We start from the raw sequence: 15,855 nt of genomic DNA on the forward strand, positions 1-15,855 counted from the left end.
AATAGACTGAAAGAGTTAAGAGTAAGGTTTTCTGGAATGATCTTAATAACAGTAACTACCAGTAAAATTTACAGGTGGGATGTGCTCAGCTGGTTAAGTTCCTGTTCTGCAGAACTTTACAGAGCTTTTCATACGCACATGAATCTCTAAGAAGGACTTTAGTATTTTAAGAAAATAGCTAACTATGGAAACCTTTTTTTCATGGTACCTTTGTGGACTAGTTTCTACTAGAAAACATTTTGAAAATGCTGAATTAGAGAAGTCCTGCGATAGTTCGTTCCAGTTTACGAGTTCACAGGTTGTGGGAAAGGGAAGCTGTAGTGGAAAGGTGGCCTGTCCAGGTCAAAATCTAGAAAACACAGTTCCCAGGGCATGGGATCGCTGAGTTACTTCCCATCCCAACAGGTCAACTGTTTTCTACCATTGAGTCCAGTGTCAGTTGGATCATCTATATGAATGTTGAAGTTGCAAAGTTTAAGACAAAAGTGGGGATTTATGAACTATTTACAAACAGTGTACCTTCAGTAGTTTGGTTTCTCAAAAACAGTGTTGGATGAAGTCTTTATCAAAGAGACCAAAATCCAGTGGCCTTTAGGGTAACTAGCCTTTCCCTTAATTAATGACAAGAAAGTGGATAATATTAAAAGAAGATGCACTTTGATGTCTAGGAGCACTCCATGTCAGTGACTTAGTATTTTGGGAATTTATCCACCTTTTGGGCTAAGGCAGAGTCACAGGCTTTGGGAATGCCACCCTGCCCCCATTTGTACTGCCTGAGCATTGATCTGAATACTGCCTTTCCAGGGAAGTCCTGTTCTTACAGTTTGAGATGATTAATACCAAATGTTGTCGCTAAAGATTTCTGAAGAAACCAGTGATTGGTGAGGACAGGGATTGTTGGCAGGAATTAGACATTTATATAGCATGACTTAGTTTTTAATAATGATGTGATAGGAATTTTATGAGTACACAAGTCAGCTCCCAGCACTGAGACATACTAAATGAAAAAGGTTCCAGTTTTCAGTTGTCTCAACTGTGTGTTTCCCAGGTCACAAGTTTCCATTCTTTTGTGCCAATGATAGCATTCCATTCTTTCCCTCATGTATCTTTAATGTTGGATTTCCCCTCATAATCCTCAATGAGAAAAGAAATATAACACATGTGCCTTCTTTTTGCTTTCAGCAGTATCCTTGTGATAAATTTGTGTGTGTGACCCCACTAAAGTGTTCAAAAGCACATGGAAATCACTTACTGGTGACAGTTGTGCATTCTACATATTGATTTTCCTCTGTGGATGCCTGAACTCTCTTTTCTTCACAGGTGAAGTCAGTGATAAACCTTTTGTTTGCTGCATATACTGGAGATGTGTCTGCACTTCGAAGGTATGTTAACAGGGTGGATTAGCATATGGTTTACCGATGTTTATGAAATTGCTTCTGGGGAGAGGACGATTTTAAAGCTAAGTGAAGTTTCACTTACATTTCTAATAAAAATAATCCAAAGTTATATTAAATTTCCCCTTCCAGTGCCTTAGTCTTGCTGTAGTCTTTCTTTTTCTACTTCCTAGAAAAGCCCAGTCCTCTGTTTTCCCAAGTGGTAACTGTTCAACCAATCTGGCCAATTGGTGTTAGTGTTTTACTGGAATTGGACAGTGCCTTCTCGATCCCCATCTACCAACCACTCTCCTTCTTTGGAGGTGAGGGAGGTGGGCAAATAGGAACACTTGATGATCTGCAGATCCCCAGGCTGGAAAGGTCACAGAGGACTGTAAACTTGAGATGGCAAATGTTTCCTCTTACCCCAAAAGAGCAAAAGCTAAAGAAGAGCAGTGAAGTGGCATTTACCTAAGGCATCATGTGCTAGTTGAACAGGGTCTCCATCATGAGCCTAGTGAAGATTGACACCTGTCTCACAGGACCTTCGGTTGAACTGATGGAGGAAACGTTACAGAGGCGAATTAATATAACAAACAGCTGTGCTTACAAATTTTCAGGTTTGCTTTGTCAGCCATGGACATGGAACAGCGAGACTATGATTCTAGAACGGCACTCCACGTAGCTGCTGCAGAGGGTAATATATGAACCACTTGTTTTTTTTTCAAACTTAATTTCTACTTAACACTAAAACCTGCATGTTTTACTTTGGCTGTAGGTCATGTTGAAGTTGTTAAATTTCTGCTGGAAGCCTGCAAAGTAAATCCTTTCCCCAAGGACAGGTGAGCCCTCATGTTACTTTCTAACATGTAATTGGCAGGCCAGGCTTTTTATCATACAGGCTATAATAGTTAAATGATGGGTGTATTTAAATCCACATTGTATATGTTGGAGATGAACTTGCTTTGAAGCCTTGTAAAGGCAACAAACAAAACCTTGTTTCTATTCAGTAGATCATTCTTTCTCCTAGATCCTCTTGTTTACCTAAGGAAGTTCTCCTAGAATTATCTTGGTTAGTCTTTCAGTGAGTATATTGTGTGAGAAAACAAGTCTTGGTGTTTGTTAAGATAAAATAGGAATTTTGTCCTCGTGGGGCTTTTGACTACCCCAGGCAGACAAGATAAACATTTGTAGGGGTATACTAAAATGTGTAAGGAGATTACTGTCCCAGAACTCTGTTGGAGTTTGTTGAAATTCCTGGATTTGGTTGGAGTCAGTTTTAGAAAGCTTCATGGAAGCTGAATTTTAACCAGTGCTTTGGGGAAGAGATGAGATTTGAGGGCACAGAAGGAAGAGAGGGGCAGTCTATCTAGAGTGGAGAGATCAGCCTGGGATATGTTCTGCTCCTCTCCTCTTCCTCCTGGTCCACATGGCAACTTGACATTCATTCTGCAATAAATCCTGTTCACAAGGTGGATGGTCAGGAGAGGGTTAAGAATGCAGTTGAGGTATATACACACGTTTGAAGTAAATCCTGCACTAATACACTGGCATGTTATATAACTGGAGTTACATAACTGGGTGAGTCAGTGAGTAAGGAGAATAAAGGCTTACAAGAAGAAAAAATATTTGGTGGGAGAGGTTTGATACATGTGATTAGGAGTTTGGACTGGATCTTTGAGGACCATATGAAGTAACTTTGGAGCAAGTTGATTATTTTCTAGCTACTAGATCTTTCTTTTTCAGTAAGGTTTTACTATTTTTCAAACCAGTGGTTTGGGTTTTATTAGTTCAGCTTGCAGGAAATGCAGGAAAGTTATGACATCAGTGTCTGCGAACTGATAGCAATTGGGTTAAGTGTGGTAACGCTCTGATTACCTAAAATTATGATCTTTATTGGTAATAATATTCTAAAACCTCATGTTCGGGAGACAGTTCTCCTGTTTATCCTCAAATGTAATGTCCACGCCAGCTCTTTCTTTAGAGCAAGGACCTGAAGAGGGTGTTTTCTCCTTGCCCCCAGTATTTATAATCCCAAGTAAAACACTGTTTAACACAGGCTGGAAATATTTACTATGCTTTGCATGTTTAAGAAACAAAATGTTTTGTTTTGGTTTTTGCCCTAAATTGACCTCTAGGAATGTGAAAATAGAAGCACCCATCTGAGAGGCTAAAGTTAGCTCAGTAACTAACGTGGTAACTGGTTATTCAACGTTTTGAGAATGTAAGCTAGACCAACACATCTTTGTTTCTCTATTTCATAGAATCAGTATCACCTCAAATTGGTAAAACAGGCTTGAGCAAATTTAGTGTATAGAGTTGATATTTTGCATTATGTCATGGGAAACAAGAGTCGTAAAAAAAAAAGAGGACACAGTTTTCAGAAAGACAGGTAATTATATGCTGTAGATGACTGAAAAGTCACTCCATCTCCCAGTTTCAGGTCACTGACTCCCTAACTTAATGAAGGCTAACATAGAAGTAAAAGGCAACTTAATTCAGCAGTTTTTTGAGAAGCACGTTTGTGTTAAATGTTACTTGCATATAAAAGGTTACTTACCTGATTTTAAAAATTAAGAGGCTACCAAACTTTATTCAAAAATATTTTTAAATGATATTACTTAAAAAACTTTTAGTTCCACGTTGGGATCCCACTGAGAAGGTAAAAGGTTAAGAACAAAGAAAGAAGGACAAGCAGGACTTCCCTAGTGGTCCAGTGGCTAAGACTCCGTGCTCCTAATGCTGAGGACCAGGGTTTGATTCCTGGTCAGGGAACTAGATCCCACATCCCGCAACTAAGACCTAGCTCAGCCAAATAAAGAAATATTTTAAAAAAAGAAGAAGAAGGAAAAGCAGAAGCTTGTGAGAGTGGCATGTGAAAAAATGGAATCAGAGTTCTCCAACCATGGAGAAGTGACGTGACATAACAGTAGGAAGAGGGGATAGAAGAGACACTTAATAGTTTGTGAGGAACTAGGGAGGTAATTATCATGCTCTGTCATTTTTTGGGTTCTCACAGTTATGCAGTGTTGACTCCTCTTCCAAAAGGCTAATTAGCTGATGAACCACTGCTAGCAGCTCTTCCTTTCTCATCTTCAGTAGTCTTCATCTATAGGACTCTAAAGAGCACAGCCCAGAAGCACACTTCCTGTGGAAAGAGTAGCTCTTCTGGTTGTGGAGTGGGTCCAGTTGAGTCCCTAAAGTCCCATCCTTACCAGAGATGATGAAAATGTCAGTTCCTCTGAGGCCAGTCTTGCTCCTCCAATGTGTATTTGAGCTCTAATAAGACCATGGTTATTTCCAGACTTTGGAGATTCACTGTGATTTTACATTGACAGGAATACAAATTTTCTATCAAAGGCTAGGGTGATGGTTGTTACACAGCTGAGTTTTCTTTGAACAGTATTTAAAGAGTGATCCCTTAGGCTTTTCATGAAGGTAAAATTCAGGAATACTGGAGGAATCTCTCTTAACTGTCAACACTAGAATTTCCCCTCCATAAGCACTTAGTATGAACAACACCCTTTTGCAGAAGATGGTTTTCTCTTTCTCCCCATATCCCAACTTGTTTCTGAGATCACTTTTTGGATTATAAATCTCCTTCTGCATTTTTTTCAATATTACTTGTAATACCGTGTAAAGAGCTAAATTTGAATGGCCCTTTAACCTGCATTTAAAATCTAAGATTATCATCTTTGTACAGAAATTCCCTAATGACCCTGTCTGTTCTGTGCTAACTTGTTTAGGTGGAATAACACTCCCATGGACGAAGCACTGCACTTTGGGCACCACGACGTATTTAAAATCCTGCAGGAATACCAAGTCCAGTACACGCCTCAAGGAGATTCCGACAATGGAAAGGAGAATCAAACGGTCCATAAGAATCTCGATGGATTGTTATAATAGTCTTAAGCCCAAGATTTAAATCACTTACCTATGTAATTGTGGAAAATGATTATGAAGAACGTGTGTATTCCTATCGGGTAGTGATGTATATTTTACAACATTGGTCATTTCAGTGTTACTGGAGTTTCTTCATTGTGCGCACAGGACAAATCTGATCTCTTTGGGAAAAAATAGAAATAAAACAATCTCCCTCCATAATGTGAGCAATATTTACCTCGTGCATTGTATAATTTGATGTAAAAGATACATTTACCAATGCTAGCTTTACTGTGTGGTCTTCATGATTTTTGTGTATTTTGTGAATTTTACAGTTTATGGTGATGATCTGCTGATATGCATTTATAAATTAAACTCTATTGTACAGTCTGTCCAAATGGGTCAAGGTTACCTTTAGGCAAGACAGTGTAATTTTCATGACTTCAAATACAGATTTAGTTTGAGTGAACAACTATATGCACTTATGGTTATGTGTTTAAAATGTCTCCCATCACCCTAGCTTCACGATGTGACTCTAAAAATTATAATAGTTAACAACTATTAGTAGGATAGACCAATTCTGATTAGACTTTATCAGGGAATCTGCTTAAGGTATGTTTGGAGACCAAAACATATGTGTGAATGTAGTTAAAATATTCTGAAAAGAATTTCCTTTTTCTATATCCCCTTAGACCAGCTTCTTTTCCCAGACGTTTAGCTCTTTGCCTCTTTCATTTAGCTGGGAAAGTGCGTGCTGGCATACTATGCAGTTTTCATGTTTTCCACAATAAAACAGAAAATGACTCCTGTATCTGGCATCCAAGCTGTAACTATGCCATTTGTCTACAGGAGATGAACCAGAGACAAATTACTAAACTAAATATAAATTAGTCCAATTCGTCAGCCAATAAAAGGAAGAGATGTGCTCCTACAGCTCTTTAAGAAGATGTTTTTCAGCTTTCAGGATAATTCGGACATGCTCTAAGCTACCAAAGTTATTATGAAGGTATGGGAACTGCTACAAATAACATTGTTTCAAAACCTGTCATTAAAAGTCTGCATCAAGGTATCCTGTTTAGGGGATCACTAGATTGCTCCCATTTTCTCCTGTATATTTTTGGTGGACTTTACAGTTTAATAATAAGAAAAGGCTATTTCATTTTAAATCAAAATCCATCATTTGTCTTGGGGAGGAACTGCACATATACATTATCCCGTCATACCTCAGAGGTATAAAAGGGTATGTTAATGAGGATTTCTGAAATTAAACACACACAAACAGACTTCTCTGAAGCTGTGTTTAGTGAAATGAGCAGAATCCTTAGCTACATGAATGCTGGCTGTTATGTTAATATAACAAATTTCTTTTTCTTCCCCTTTTCTGTCAGCACACACTGCTGCTTCCAGGCTTTATCATGCCCAGTGGCTCCTATCCCACTCCAGCAGCCTCCAAGTGTTTCAGTTACTGGTCCCAGTCTAAATTGGTAACTTCTGCCATTGTCCCCTTATTGCCTAGGCAGCACCTCGGTAGGTGGAACATGGTGGGTGTTCCTTAATGGAGCTGCATCAGGCACGAAGCCGTTTTCAAGTTTGTGCTTCTGTGTGGAGTATGGTGGGTGGGCGTTCCTGCCCCATGGGTCTATCAGATATGTAGACAGGTAGTATCTGTAAAATGCTACAGAGGAACAGCATTATTCCCAAATATATCATGGGGTAGACACTCTGTAATTGAAATGATTTGAAATAATTGCTCCAACAGCAGCCTGCTCTGAGTGATTTAAATGAAACATTAAGATAGTTCAGTTATGTGACTTTCAGACTGCCAATGATTTTGAGAATTTTTGTTCTGTTACTTGGGAACAAAGTGTTTTCATCTTTTCTCAGATCAAAACTATTCTGTGCAATCTTTGTGGTTTAGTTAAATGTGCCCTTATTTACCCATGATGTTATTTACGACTGTAGGCTGGGTCTTGCTCTGGCTATTTGCTACTGGCTGGTAATAATAATGAACATGTTTGACTTAAATGCTTTTAACTGTGCTGTTAACTGCTGCCATCAGTATGCTCCAAAGATCTTTTTATTCTGGCTTTAGGATCATATGTGCTTTTTTTGGTACCACAGAGCTCTATATGGTGGTGTTTCTTTAAAGCTTTGTATACACTGTTGTTTTTGCTGGTCTCCGTTCTAATGCTCTCATCTCTGAGTGTAATGTGCTGTACTCCACTGCTGCCCATCCTGCCCTTCAGCTGCAGAACTGGATCAGCTATCGACCATTTGATGCTGTTATCTGCCTGGCAGGAACTGAATGACCTGATGCTGGATTTAGATTCTTTCTGGGGATTGTACAGCTATGAATGTATTTGCTTCCAGAACCTCCCAAAGTGAATCTAATCTTAAAACTGTAAGTTGTAAGTATTCTGAAATTGGAAAATATTTATTTTAATTGAAATCAGGTATTGTTGCTTTTTACAGCTTAATAAATACATGTATCAAAAAACCAAAAATGATTCTTTAAAAAAAAAAGTTTTCTCTTTCATCACTGGGTTGGGAACTCCACTGAACATAGGAACTACGTCTAGGCATTTTTCATGCCTCCTATGGACCCAGGTACTATGCCAGTAGTAGTTACTGTAGAAATTACTGCAGTAGGGTTACTGCAATGATTAGGATGAAAATTCTGTAAGCAGTTCATTCCTGAAGATGAGAAGACGCACAGGCATGTTTCTAGTCCTCTTAGAAGCTAATACTATCCTTTCACAGGAGGTGCTCAGTAAATATTTGCTACATTGAAATCTTTCACTAGGAGGGCTCAAACCTCTTAATGAAAAAAGAGGGTATTTTCACAAATGTCTTGACATCTATTTGGGGAACTGAACTCAGTGCTGCCACACTGGGGTCTAAGCAGGACCAGCTGGTAGTGGCAGCCCCCACCTGGTCCATGCGTGTATGGAATGGCATTCACTCCCAGAGCCAGAAACCCCTGGTTCAGGGTTAGCACATGGTCTTCTATAAACACAGGTACATAAACACCATGAATGCCATGGCTGTCCATTTTCAACAATCAAAGTTGTTTGTCACAAAGTAATCTGCTTTGCTATACCAGTCAAACAATTTGTCTATACTACTGACATTTTATACCTGGAAGAGACATCCAAAATCTCTACTCTTACCCTTTCTTGGATGAATGCCATTACTTTGAAATTATATATATTTTTGTATAACCTTTAAATTATTCATAGCTTTTGGCTATGTTTGCTTCACAAAAGCTTTCTTAAGTTTTAATAGGTAAGATGTTTGTACTAGACATACGATCCAGTATCTCAGACCATCTTAAGTTCCACAAAACCAGAGATCTTTGTCTGTTTTACTTTGCCAACTTAGTTTCCCAAACATCTAGAATAGTGCCTAGCTCATGGCAGGTGCTCAACATATCTGGTGAACTAATAAATGAATCTGACTAAGCAGAAGCCACTGAAGTAAACACCCCTTACTCTGGGCACAGCATCCCAAATTACCAGAGCTTTCAAAACCATTTCTGTTTTTTTCTTGGAATAGTCAGATGTGAAAGGAGTGCTTTGTTCAATTGAGACTTAATATTTCATCTCAGCTTACAGACAACAAATAGACTTCCATCATTTAATGCTATTTACTGCCACTTCAGAAAACACTTTCCTGAAAAGGGAGAAATTTGTCCTAAGTGGTACATAAAGGTTCTATGCTTATAAAACACCATACCAGAAATACTCTTAAAACACACAAACATCCCTTTACCAGGATCTACTCAGTGACTTCTTATGATGATCAAACATATAGAAATACAAACATAACCAGCTAGGCAGGGCATTATCTGTTGTACTTCATTCCCTGGAAAAATACAGGGAATGATGTTTGTTATGAAAAAACTTGATATTTCCTAGATATAAGTACTGCAGATAGGGAGATGAGAATGGTCATATTTGCTATGAGGCCAGAATTCAAGCTTATACCACCATTTCCTGATAGCTCAAACAACAGTTCAATCTAACCTCCAATTTATGTCTAATAGTGATTCTTCTATTATATTATTTTTTTTTTTGGCCCCAGCACTCAATTCCTTTTACTTTGAGAGGGTCACAGCTTTCTGGCTTAGAGCATCTTTGGAGAAAAAAAAAAAAGAGCAGCTTTTTGTGTGGGTACAGTAACTTCTCAGGAAATAATACCTCACCTCATCAAGGAGGTGTAGATTTTAGATGCTGCTACGGAGACAATAGTCACATTTTACATGTATTTTAAAATTAAAAACTTACATTATAGCAGTACTGAAATACATTTTAAAATAAATACCAAATTATTTCTGCACTTGGAGGCAGCTGTGGTGGTCACCAAGACCAAAGGATTTTCATTTGTTTGTTGGTTATGGTACTCATTATGACTTCTCTCAGTACTGTTTCTTCTCTCATCTCTTCCACTGACCTACCTCTTCCACTTACCTCTTAATCAAGGTAAGAGAGGGCAACACTTAGGAAAACGACATTGATCTTATTTTAAAATAAGGAATGACATTTTTATGTTTAAACATAATAAAAGATGAGAAAAGCATAAAATCTACACACAATGCTAGGAACGTTTAAAATCTTTTCACCAAATATTATTTATAACAGACTAACTTTATAACTTGAATACTTTAAAAAAGTAAACAAAATCTCTGGATGTGCAGGAAAATGAAACTATGCCAAAGCATTTTTAGAGGGCAAAAATATGCCAAATAGCTAAATATCAGGAATTAGAAACACCTTTTTAAACTGCTGTCTTCTTTGTTCCTTTATCATTTTAATTTAAAAAGTCAACGCAAACTCAATCAGGTTCATGTCAATCATCTTATGTAAAAACTGAGAGGAGGTTTTAATTTGTGTTTAATACCAAGGAAAGTACCATGTGCATATTATATTTAATGTAATACACATATTTTAGCTTTAACTTTAAAACAGACCTTAAGAAAACTTTATCCCCACCAGAAAAATAGAGCATTTACATAAAAATATGATTGTGGTGGCAATAGCAGAAAAATATGATTCAGCTGCAGACAGCTGTTTGTGAAAATTATCTAGAAGACTTCTATCAAACCCACTCCCTAAACCACTTCTGTGTGTGTCAGTGCTAGGGAAGGGGCAAGGTAAGTAACACAACACTTCACAAAACATCATCCAGTCCAAAACAGGTCTAGAAAAAGCACAAGAGAGAGAGTGGAACCATTTGTATTGTATTTGTGAGAGAAACATTTGCCAGTGAAAAATACGCAATTCTCAATGCAATTACACAGGATGAGTTTTCAAATTATTGGATTCTCATAATCTCCACTTAATGATTTGTCAGTTACTATTTTTTCTTCTCGATTTGAAAATTTTGTCTAAGACTACCAGCTAATAACAATAAAGACAAGTGAACCCACTTAAGAAACATGCATTAAATTTCTGAGTTTGTTCACATCTACAATTAATTTCAACTTTTTGAAAAAATAATAGAGGATTTGCCTTGAGAGCTGTTAATAGTTTGGCTCCCTTGATAGAACTGTGAAGACAGTTTCATTACTATCTTCAATTTCATGATGAAGGCAGAATATATTCAACTTTGGTATTAAAGCTGAAACGGAAGATACTACTCATGAATTTGGAAAGTTTACTTCCTTCCATTGATATTAGCCAGCATCATAAAGCCAAAACAAACAAAAGGTAATTCTCCCAAGAGAGAGAATCTCTCTCTAGTTTTCAATGGCCAGTGTGGAAAATACAATAACACACATAACTTTTATCCTCTGCCCAGATACAGGACAGCTTTGCACTATTTCACAGGCAAGCCACTGGCAAACTTCAGGCTATATTTAAAGCACAGAGAACAAATAAGAATAAACATATGATCTATTCAACCACCTGTAACAATCGGGCCCTGACTATGCATAGCATCTGCTACATGCTGCTGAATGTCTCACCTTTCCTAAAGTACTCTCATTCTAGTCCTGATGATTCTGGTGTACCAGGATGTTTTTCATCTTTAAAACCCTCTATGTGGAGAAGGCCTTTCAATTTTACCTTCAATAAGATGCAAGAAGCCCTTCAGAGTAACAGATGTTTCTGAATTAGGGAAAAATCCACTTGGTATCAACAGGTTGCAGCAAATTTGTTGGCCTTTCTTTAGTTTCCCTAGAAACACAGGATGTGAAGGAACACAGTAGCAGAAGGGAATCACAGGTGGGAAGGAAAAATGTCTCCAGAGAAGATGAGAAAAATTCATGCTCTAGACTGCATTCATCTGTAAGAGAGAAAATGTAGTGACATTACTACACTGCTCCTGTAAAACGCAGACTCATAGCTAACATTCCTTGTGTGTGCTACAGTAGAAAGACATCCCCCAGCAAAAAACCACCATGGGATTAGAGGGCCAGCAGCATGTGCTATCCGTTTTCCTGGCCTAATCGAGACCTTTTATATCACCTAAGCTGATGGATTATTACTCTGCAGCCTGCCAGCTTAATTCTGTCAATTCATCCAGGCTGCATAAAGCTTTCTGCTGTTGGGCAATTCTGGGGACTGAGCAGTGTGGCAAATCTGCTCATGCAAAACAAGGGTGAGGCAGTGCTGAGCTGCATGCCAGAGGGAGAGATGGACCTAGGGAAAATGACGAATTTTCCTTAAAGGCCACTCAATAGGAATAACAGATGAGGAGTTTCAGGTACTGGCTAGACAAGCAGAAGGCCTAGGAACTCCTCCCCCAGCCGTGCCTCTGGCCCAGCTGCCTCCAATAGAGCCGTTCGTAGGCCCAGAATTGCTCATCCACAGGACACAGCCTGAAACAAACATCCCCTCTCACGTCTGTGCTGGGCCCTCCTCTTACTCCAGGTGCTCTCAACCAGGGGTGATTCTGTCCCCCAGAAACACCTGGAGACATTCTGGATTGTCATGACTGGGTGTGGGGGCGTGGGCTACTGGCATCTAGTGAGGAGAGGCCACAGATGCTGCTGTCCATTCTGCAATGCACAGGACAGCCCCACCCAGGGAATCATTCACCCCCCAAAATACTAACAGCAACACAGCTCTAGACTACATGCCTCTTGAGAACTGAGTCCTTTTTTTCTTTTTTTTTAATCCCAAGTACTCAGTAGTGGGTGGCACATAGTGGGTTCCTAGGAAAATATTTTGGATTGAAAAGCACAATGAAGGTTTTGCCCCTGTGTCTCAGTCTGGCTGAGAGTAAAAATATGTAAAGATGGTGCTCTTTGGAGAGACAGACAGAAAGCAAATGAGCATGGATTCAAATCCTGTTACTGTGTCTTACAAGCTATGTGATCAGGCCATGTTCCTTAACCTGTAAATCCCAAGCTCCTCATCTATTCGAAGAAAAACAGTCCCTAACAGACTTGTTGTTGAAAGGGTTAAATTATACAGCATATGCAGAATACTTAATATGTGCTGTGTGCTTAGTCGCTCAGTCATGTCTGACTCTTTGTAATTCCAGGAGCTGTAGCCCACCAGGTTCCTCTGTCCATAGGGATTCTCCAGACAAGAATACCGGAGTGGGTTGCCATGTCCTCCTCCAGGGGATCTTCCCAACCAAGGGATCAAACCCAGGTCTCCCACTTTGTAGGCAGATTCTTTACCAGCTGAGCCACCAGGGGAACCCAAGAATACTGGAATGGGTAGTCTATCCCTTCTCCAGGAGATCTTTCCAACCCAGGTATCGAACCAGGATCTGTTGCATTGCAGGTGGATTCTTTACCATCTGAGCCACCAGGGAAGCCCAGAAGAACGCTTAGTATAGTTGATGGAAAATAGCAGACAATTAATAAATGTTCCTACTCATATCAGTATTGCCCAAAGGCCTCCAGGAGAGGAGCCTGGTTCTCATGTAGTCCCAGAGGAAAAAGTTTACTGTACAGGAAAGCCAGACTAAACAAATACTGCAGTCAGGCTACAGAGAACACTAGTGCTCTGTCTCAGGAGGCTGCAGTCCTCCGGCTCCGGAGCGGCACCAGGCGTCGGCTCCAGTGTCTGCAGCTGCAGAGCGACAACCCCCAGATACTCCTGAACACCAGCCAGCTCCATGAAAGGTCTATTTCATAGCATACGCCCTAACTCCAAGACTGGACGCTAGAAGGAAATCAGGCCAAGGCGGAGGACAATTTGGGACAGACAAGGTGGAGTCCAGCCAATTCGGAGACAGAATCCAACTTTTATTTTGTCTCACCAGTGCTGTGCCCACATTAGAGCCTGTTTTAGCTCTTAAATCTTCCATGGGCTTAATCCGGAGATTTGTACGTGTGCGTATGTGCAAAAATAGATTGTATTCTACAAATGAAATGAATAAAATCACCTGGAATAGAATGGATGGCTCCTGGGCAGGGGGAGAGGGGATCCAGAGCCATAAAACCATTTCCTAGTATTTATTTAGAGTAAATAGCTCCCACTGTTATTATTCCTAGGGCACAGAGAAGCACAGAGAAAGCAGTCATGTTGCGTGCACAGATGGAGGGGACTAATCCATCTTATTTTCTCAAGGTCACAGGGGATAATGGTGTGACAGAGGTGGAGCTCTGATTTCCAAATCACAAACACAAGCCTCTCCCCCAAAGGTTACGCTGCCTTCATCTTAATAAACCAGAATAGCACACACTCGGCGTCAAGTGCAAACAGCTATCCTGGGGTACAGGTTTTAAATGAATCAGAGATGAGCTTTCTAGGTGAGGGGGGGTCTCAGGAGAGTAGACAAGAACATGCAGTCCAGAGGCACCCCAAGGGGATTCAAATATTCATTCCCTCATTTACTGACTACCTGATCTTAGGCAAATTTGTTAGTTTTGGAGAGATTTTTTGTCTACATTTGTAAAATGGGAAAAACAATAATATCTAACCCAGAAGATCGGTGTGAGGACTAAGTTACTACCAGTAGCATGCCCGGTACACAGTAAGAACTTAACAAGTGTCACCTATTAATAGTGATGATGACCATGATGATGCAACCTGCTCGGGAACAACAAACACACACAGGGTTGTTGCGTTCTGTCCATTGGTCTTACAATTTCTGAACAGGGCTTTATAGTTATTCCAGTTTTGTGCTGGGCTCACAGAGCACTTCAGAGCAGAGTGGGGAGCTACATTCCAACAGAGAATGCAACCTTATACACGTAAAAGTTTTTTCACTTGCCAATAGGAACAGAACTATTTTGCTATTACACCACCTAAGCATTTTTCCAAGTAACTTTTTTTTTCAGCCTCAACAATCAGGAGGGTGTAAGAAAGCACAGTCTCTAAAGATTGTAGCCTGTACTTCTGCAGGTGAGGCAAAAGGATAAGGTTACATGCCAGAAACTTGAGTCTAAACAGATACTACTGATGACACACAAATGCATTCCCTGAACTCAAGGATGTGTGACCCTGAATGTCAGAAGATGTCGTCCTCTCAACCGGCATCTGCTCCCTCCCCCGTTGAATCCAGCCTGTGGCAGGACCACCCTCCTCTTCACCACCCCCCAACTGCCCCCCGCCCCCCTGGCCCCGGGCACACAGCGATAAAGGCAGACTGGGGATGACTCAGAGAGATTTAAAAAAAAAAAAAAAATTGAGAAAATTTAAAAAAATGAACTGGAATAGCTTCATGTGGAAAAGAGCTTAAAATTAAACATCATCAGGAAACATCCAGCCAATAAAAAAATAAAATTTTTAAGAGGAAAAATATCATATTTCAGGCAGACAATACTCTTTGACACTCTGAAAAACATTCTCCCAAAGAAAGAATCACTCTTTTGGTGGACAGCCCAGTTCCTATCCTTAAATTGACACTCATGACACTGTATTTCATTCCTTGAACTTTTTACTCTTGACAATCCCTTCACAGCTCCAGGTGTGAGCAGCACAAGTTAGCTCTCAAATATAAAGTAGGTGAAAGTGTTTCATTGTAGCTTGCCAAGACTCTACAAAGATTTCAACTACCAAGCATTGGTCTCCTCCCTTCCTCAAAATAACACCTCTTCACTAAGACACAGGGCTGAAACAGGCCAAAGGAAAGTATTTTCTTATCAGGAAAATCTTAGTTCCTTCATATATGAGATTTCTACATGGACAACTTTAAAAGGCAGAGGGTGAATTTTTAAATGTTTGAAATATTATTTTGGGGAAGGCGCAGAATGCCAGAAATAAAGATCTTGGTGACAATGTAGCTTGCTTAAACACAGCAGGCTCCAACTTGCCACAGCTTATCTAGAAAACATCCTTTTGGGCCCCTTCCAAGAGCCCACAGACAGGCCCAGGGTTGGCCAAGTGCCTTCCTGGCCTCGGAGAGCCAACACTGAGAACGTCCCCGCGCGGTGGTACTCACCATGTCGAATTCTACAGAGCCCACCATCCGAGACACCTCGTCAAACTCCTCAGGAGACATGGGAAGAAGGTTGTCTGTGGTCTGAAGTCGAGAAGGGTGACTAAAATGGGGAAGAAAGAAACAGGAAATATTGACATCTAAATTGTAAAAGCAGTGCCACCAACTTGGCCATTTCATCTCTGGCCTGTGACTGAATCATCGCTTTAGTCTTTTATTTCAAGGGAAATGTGTGCACTTGTAAGATACATTTGAAAAA

At 39.9% G+C, this 15,855-nt stretch overlaps 2 protein-coding genes across 17 annotated transcripts in view; one reads left to right on the forward strand and one right to left on the reverse strand.

The window, feature by feature from the left end:
• The window catches only part of GLS (glutaminase), an 84,648-nt gene extending 76,889 nt beyond the window's left edge, over positions 1-7,759 (forward strand). For 3 of the 4 annotated variants that reach the window (XM_081581378.1, XM_081581386.1, XM_081581385.1), the window contains 4 exons: positions 1,321-1,382; positions 1,994-2,070; positions 2,152-2,215; positions 5,120-7,759. In XM_081581378.1, the coding sequence (XP_081437504.1) occupies positions 1,321-1,382; positions 1,994-2,070; positions 2,152-2,215; positions 5,120-5,276 (360 nt within the window). In that variant the 3' untranslated portion in view covers positions 5,277-7,759. The remainder of the gene's footprint in view (positions 1-1,320; positions 1,383-1,993; positions 2,071-2,151; positions 2,216-5,119) is intronic. The other variant, XM_081581379.1, reaches the window with a different exon arrangement.
• A 2,714-nt stretch (positions 7,760-10,473) lies between these two features.
• The window catches only part of STAT1 (signal transducer and activator of transcription 1), a 39,004-nt gene continuing 33,622 nt past the window's right edge, over positions 10,474-15,855 (reverse strand). For all 13 annotated transcript variants that reach the window (XM_081581368.1, XM_081581360.1, XM_081581363.1 and 10 more), the window contains 2 exons: positions 15,600-15,699; positions 10,474-11,540 (listed from right to left, as the gene is read on the reverse strand). In XM_081581368.1, the coding sequence (XP_081437494.1) occupies positions 11,526-11,540; positions 15,600-15,699 (115 nt within the window). In that variant the 3' untranslated portion in view covers positions 10,474-11,525. The remainder of the gene's footprint in view (positions 11,541-15,599; positions 15,700-15,855) is intronic.

The sequence above is a fragment of the Giraffa tippelskirchi genome, chromosome 3, assembly GCF_054371585.1.
Source record: "Giraffa tippelskirchi isolate mGirTip1 chromosome 3, T2T-mGirTip1v1.2.pri, whole genome shotgun sequence".
Taxonomy (NCBI): Eukaryota; Metazoa; Chordata; class Mammalia; order Artiodactyla; family Giraffidae; genus Giraffa; species Giraffa tippelskirchi.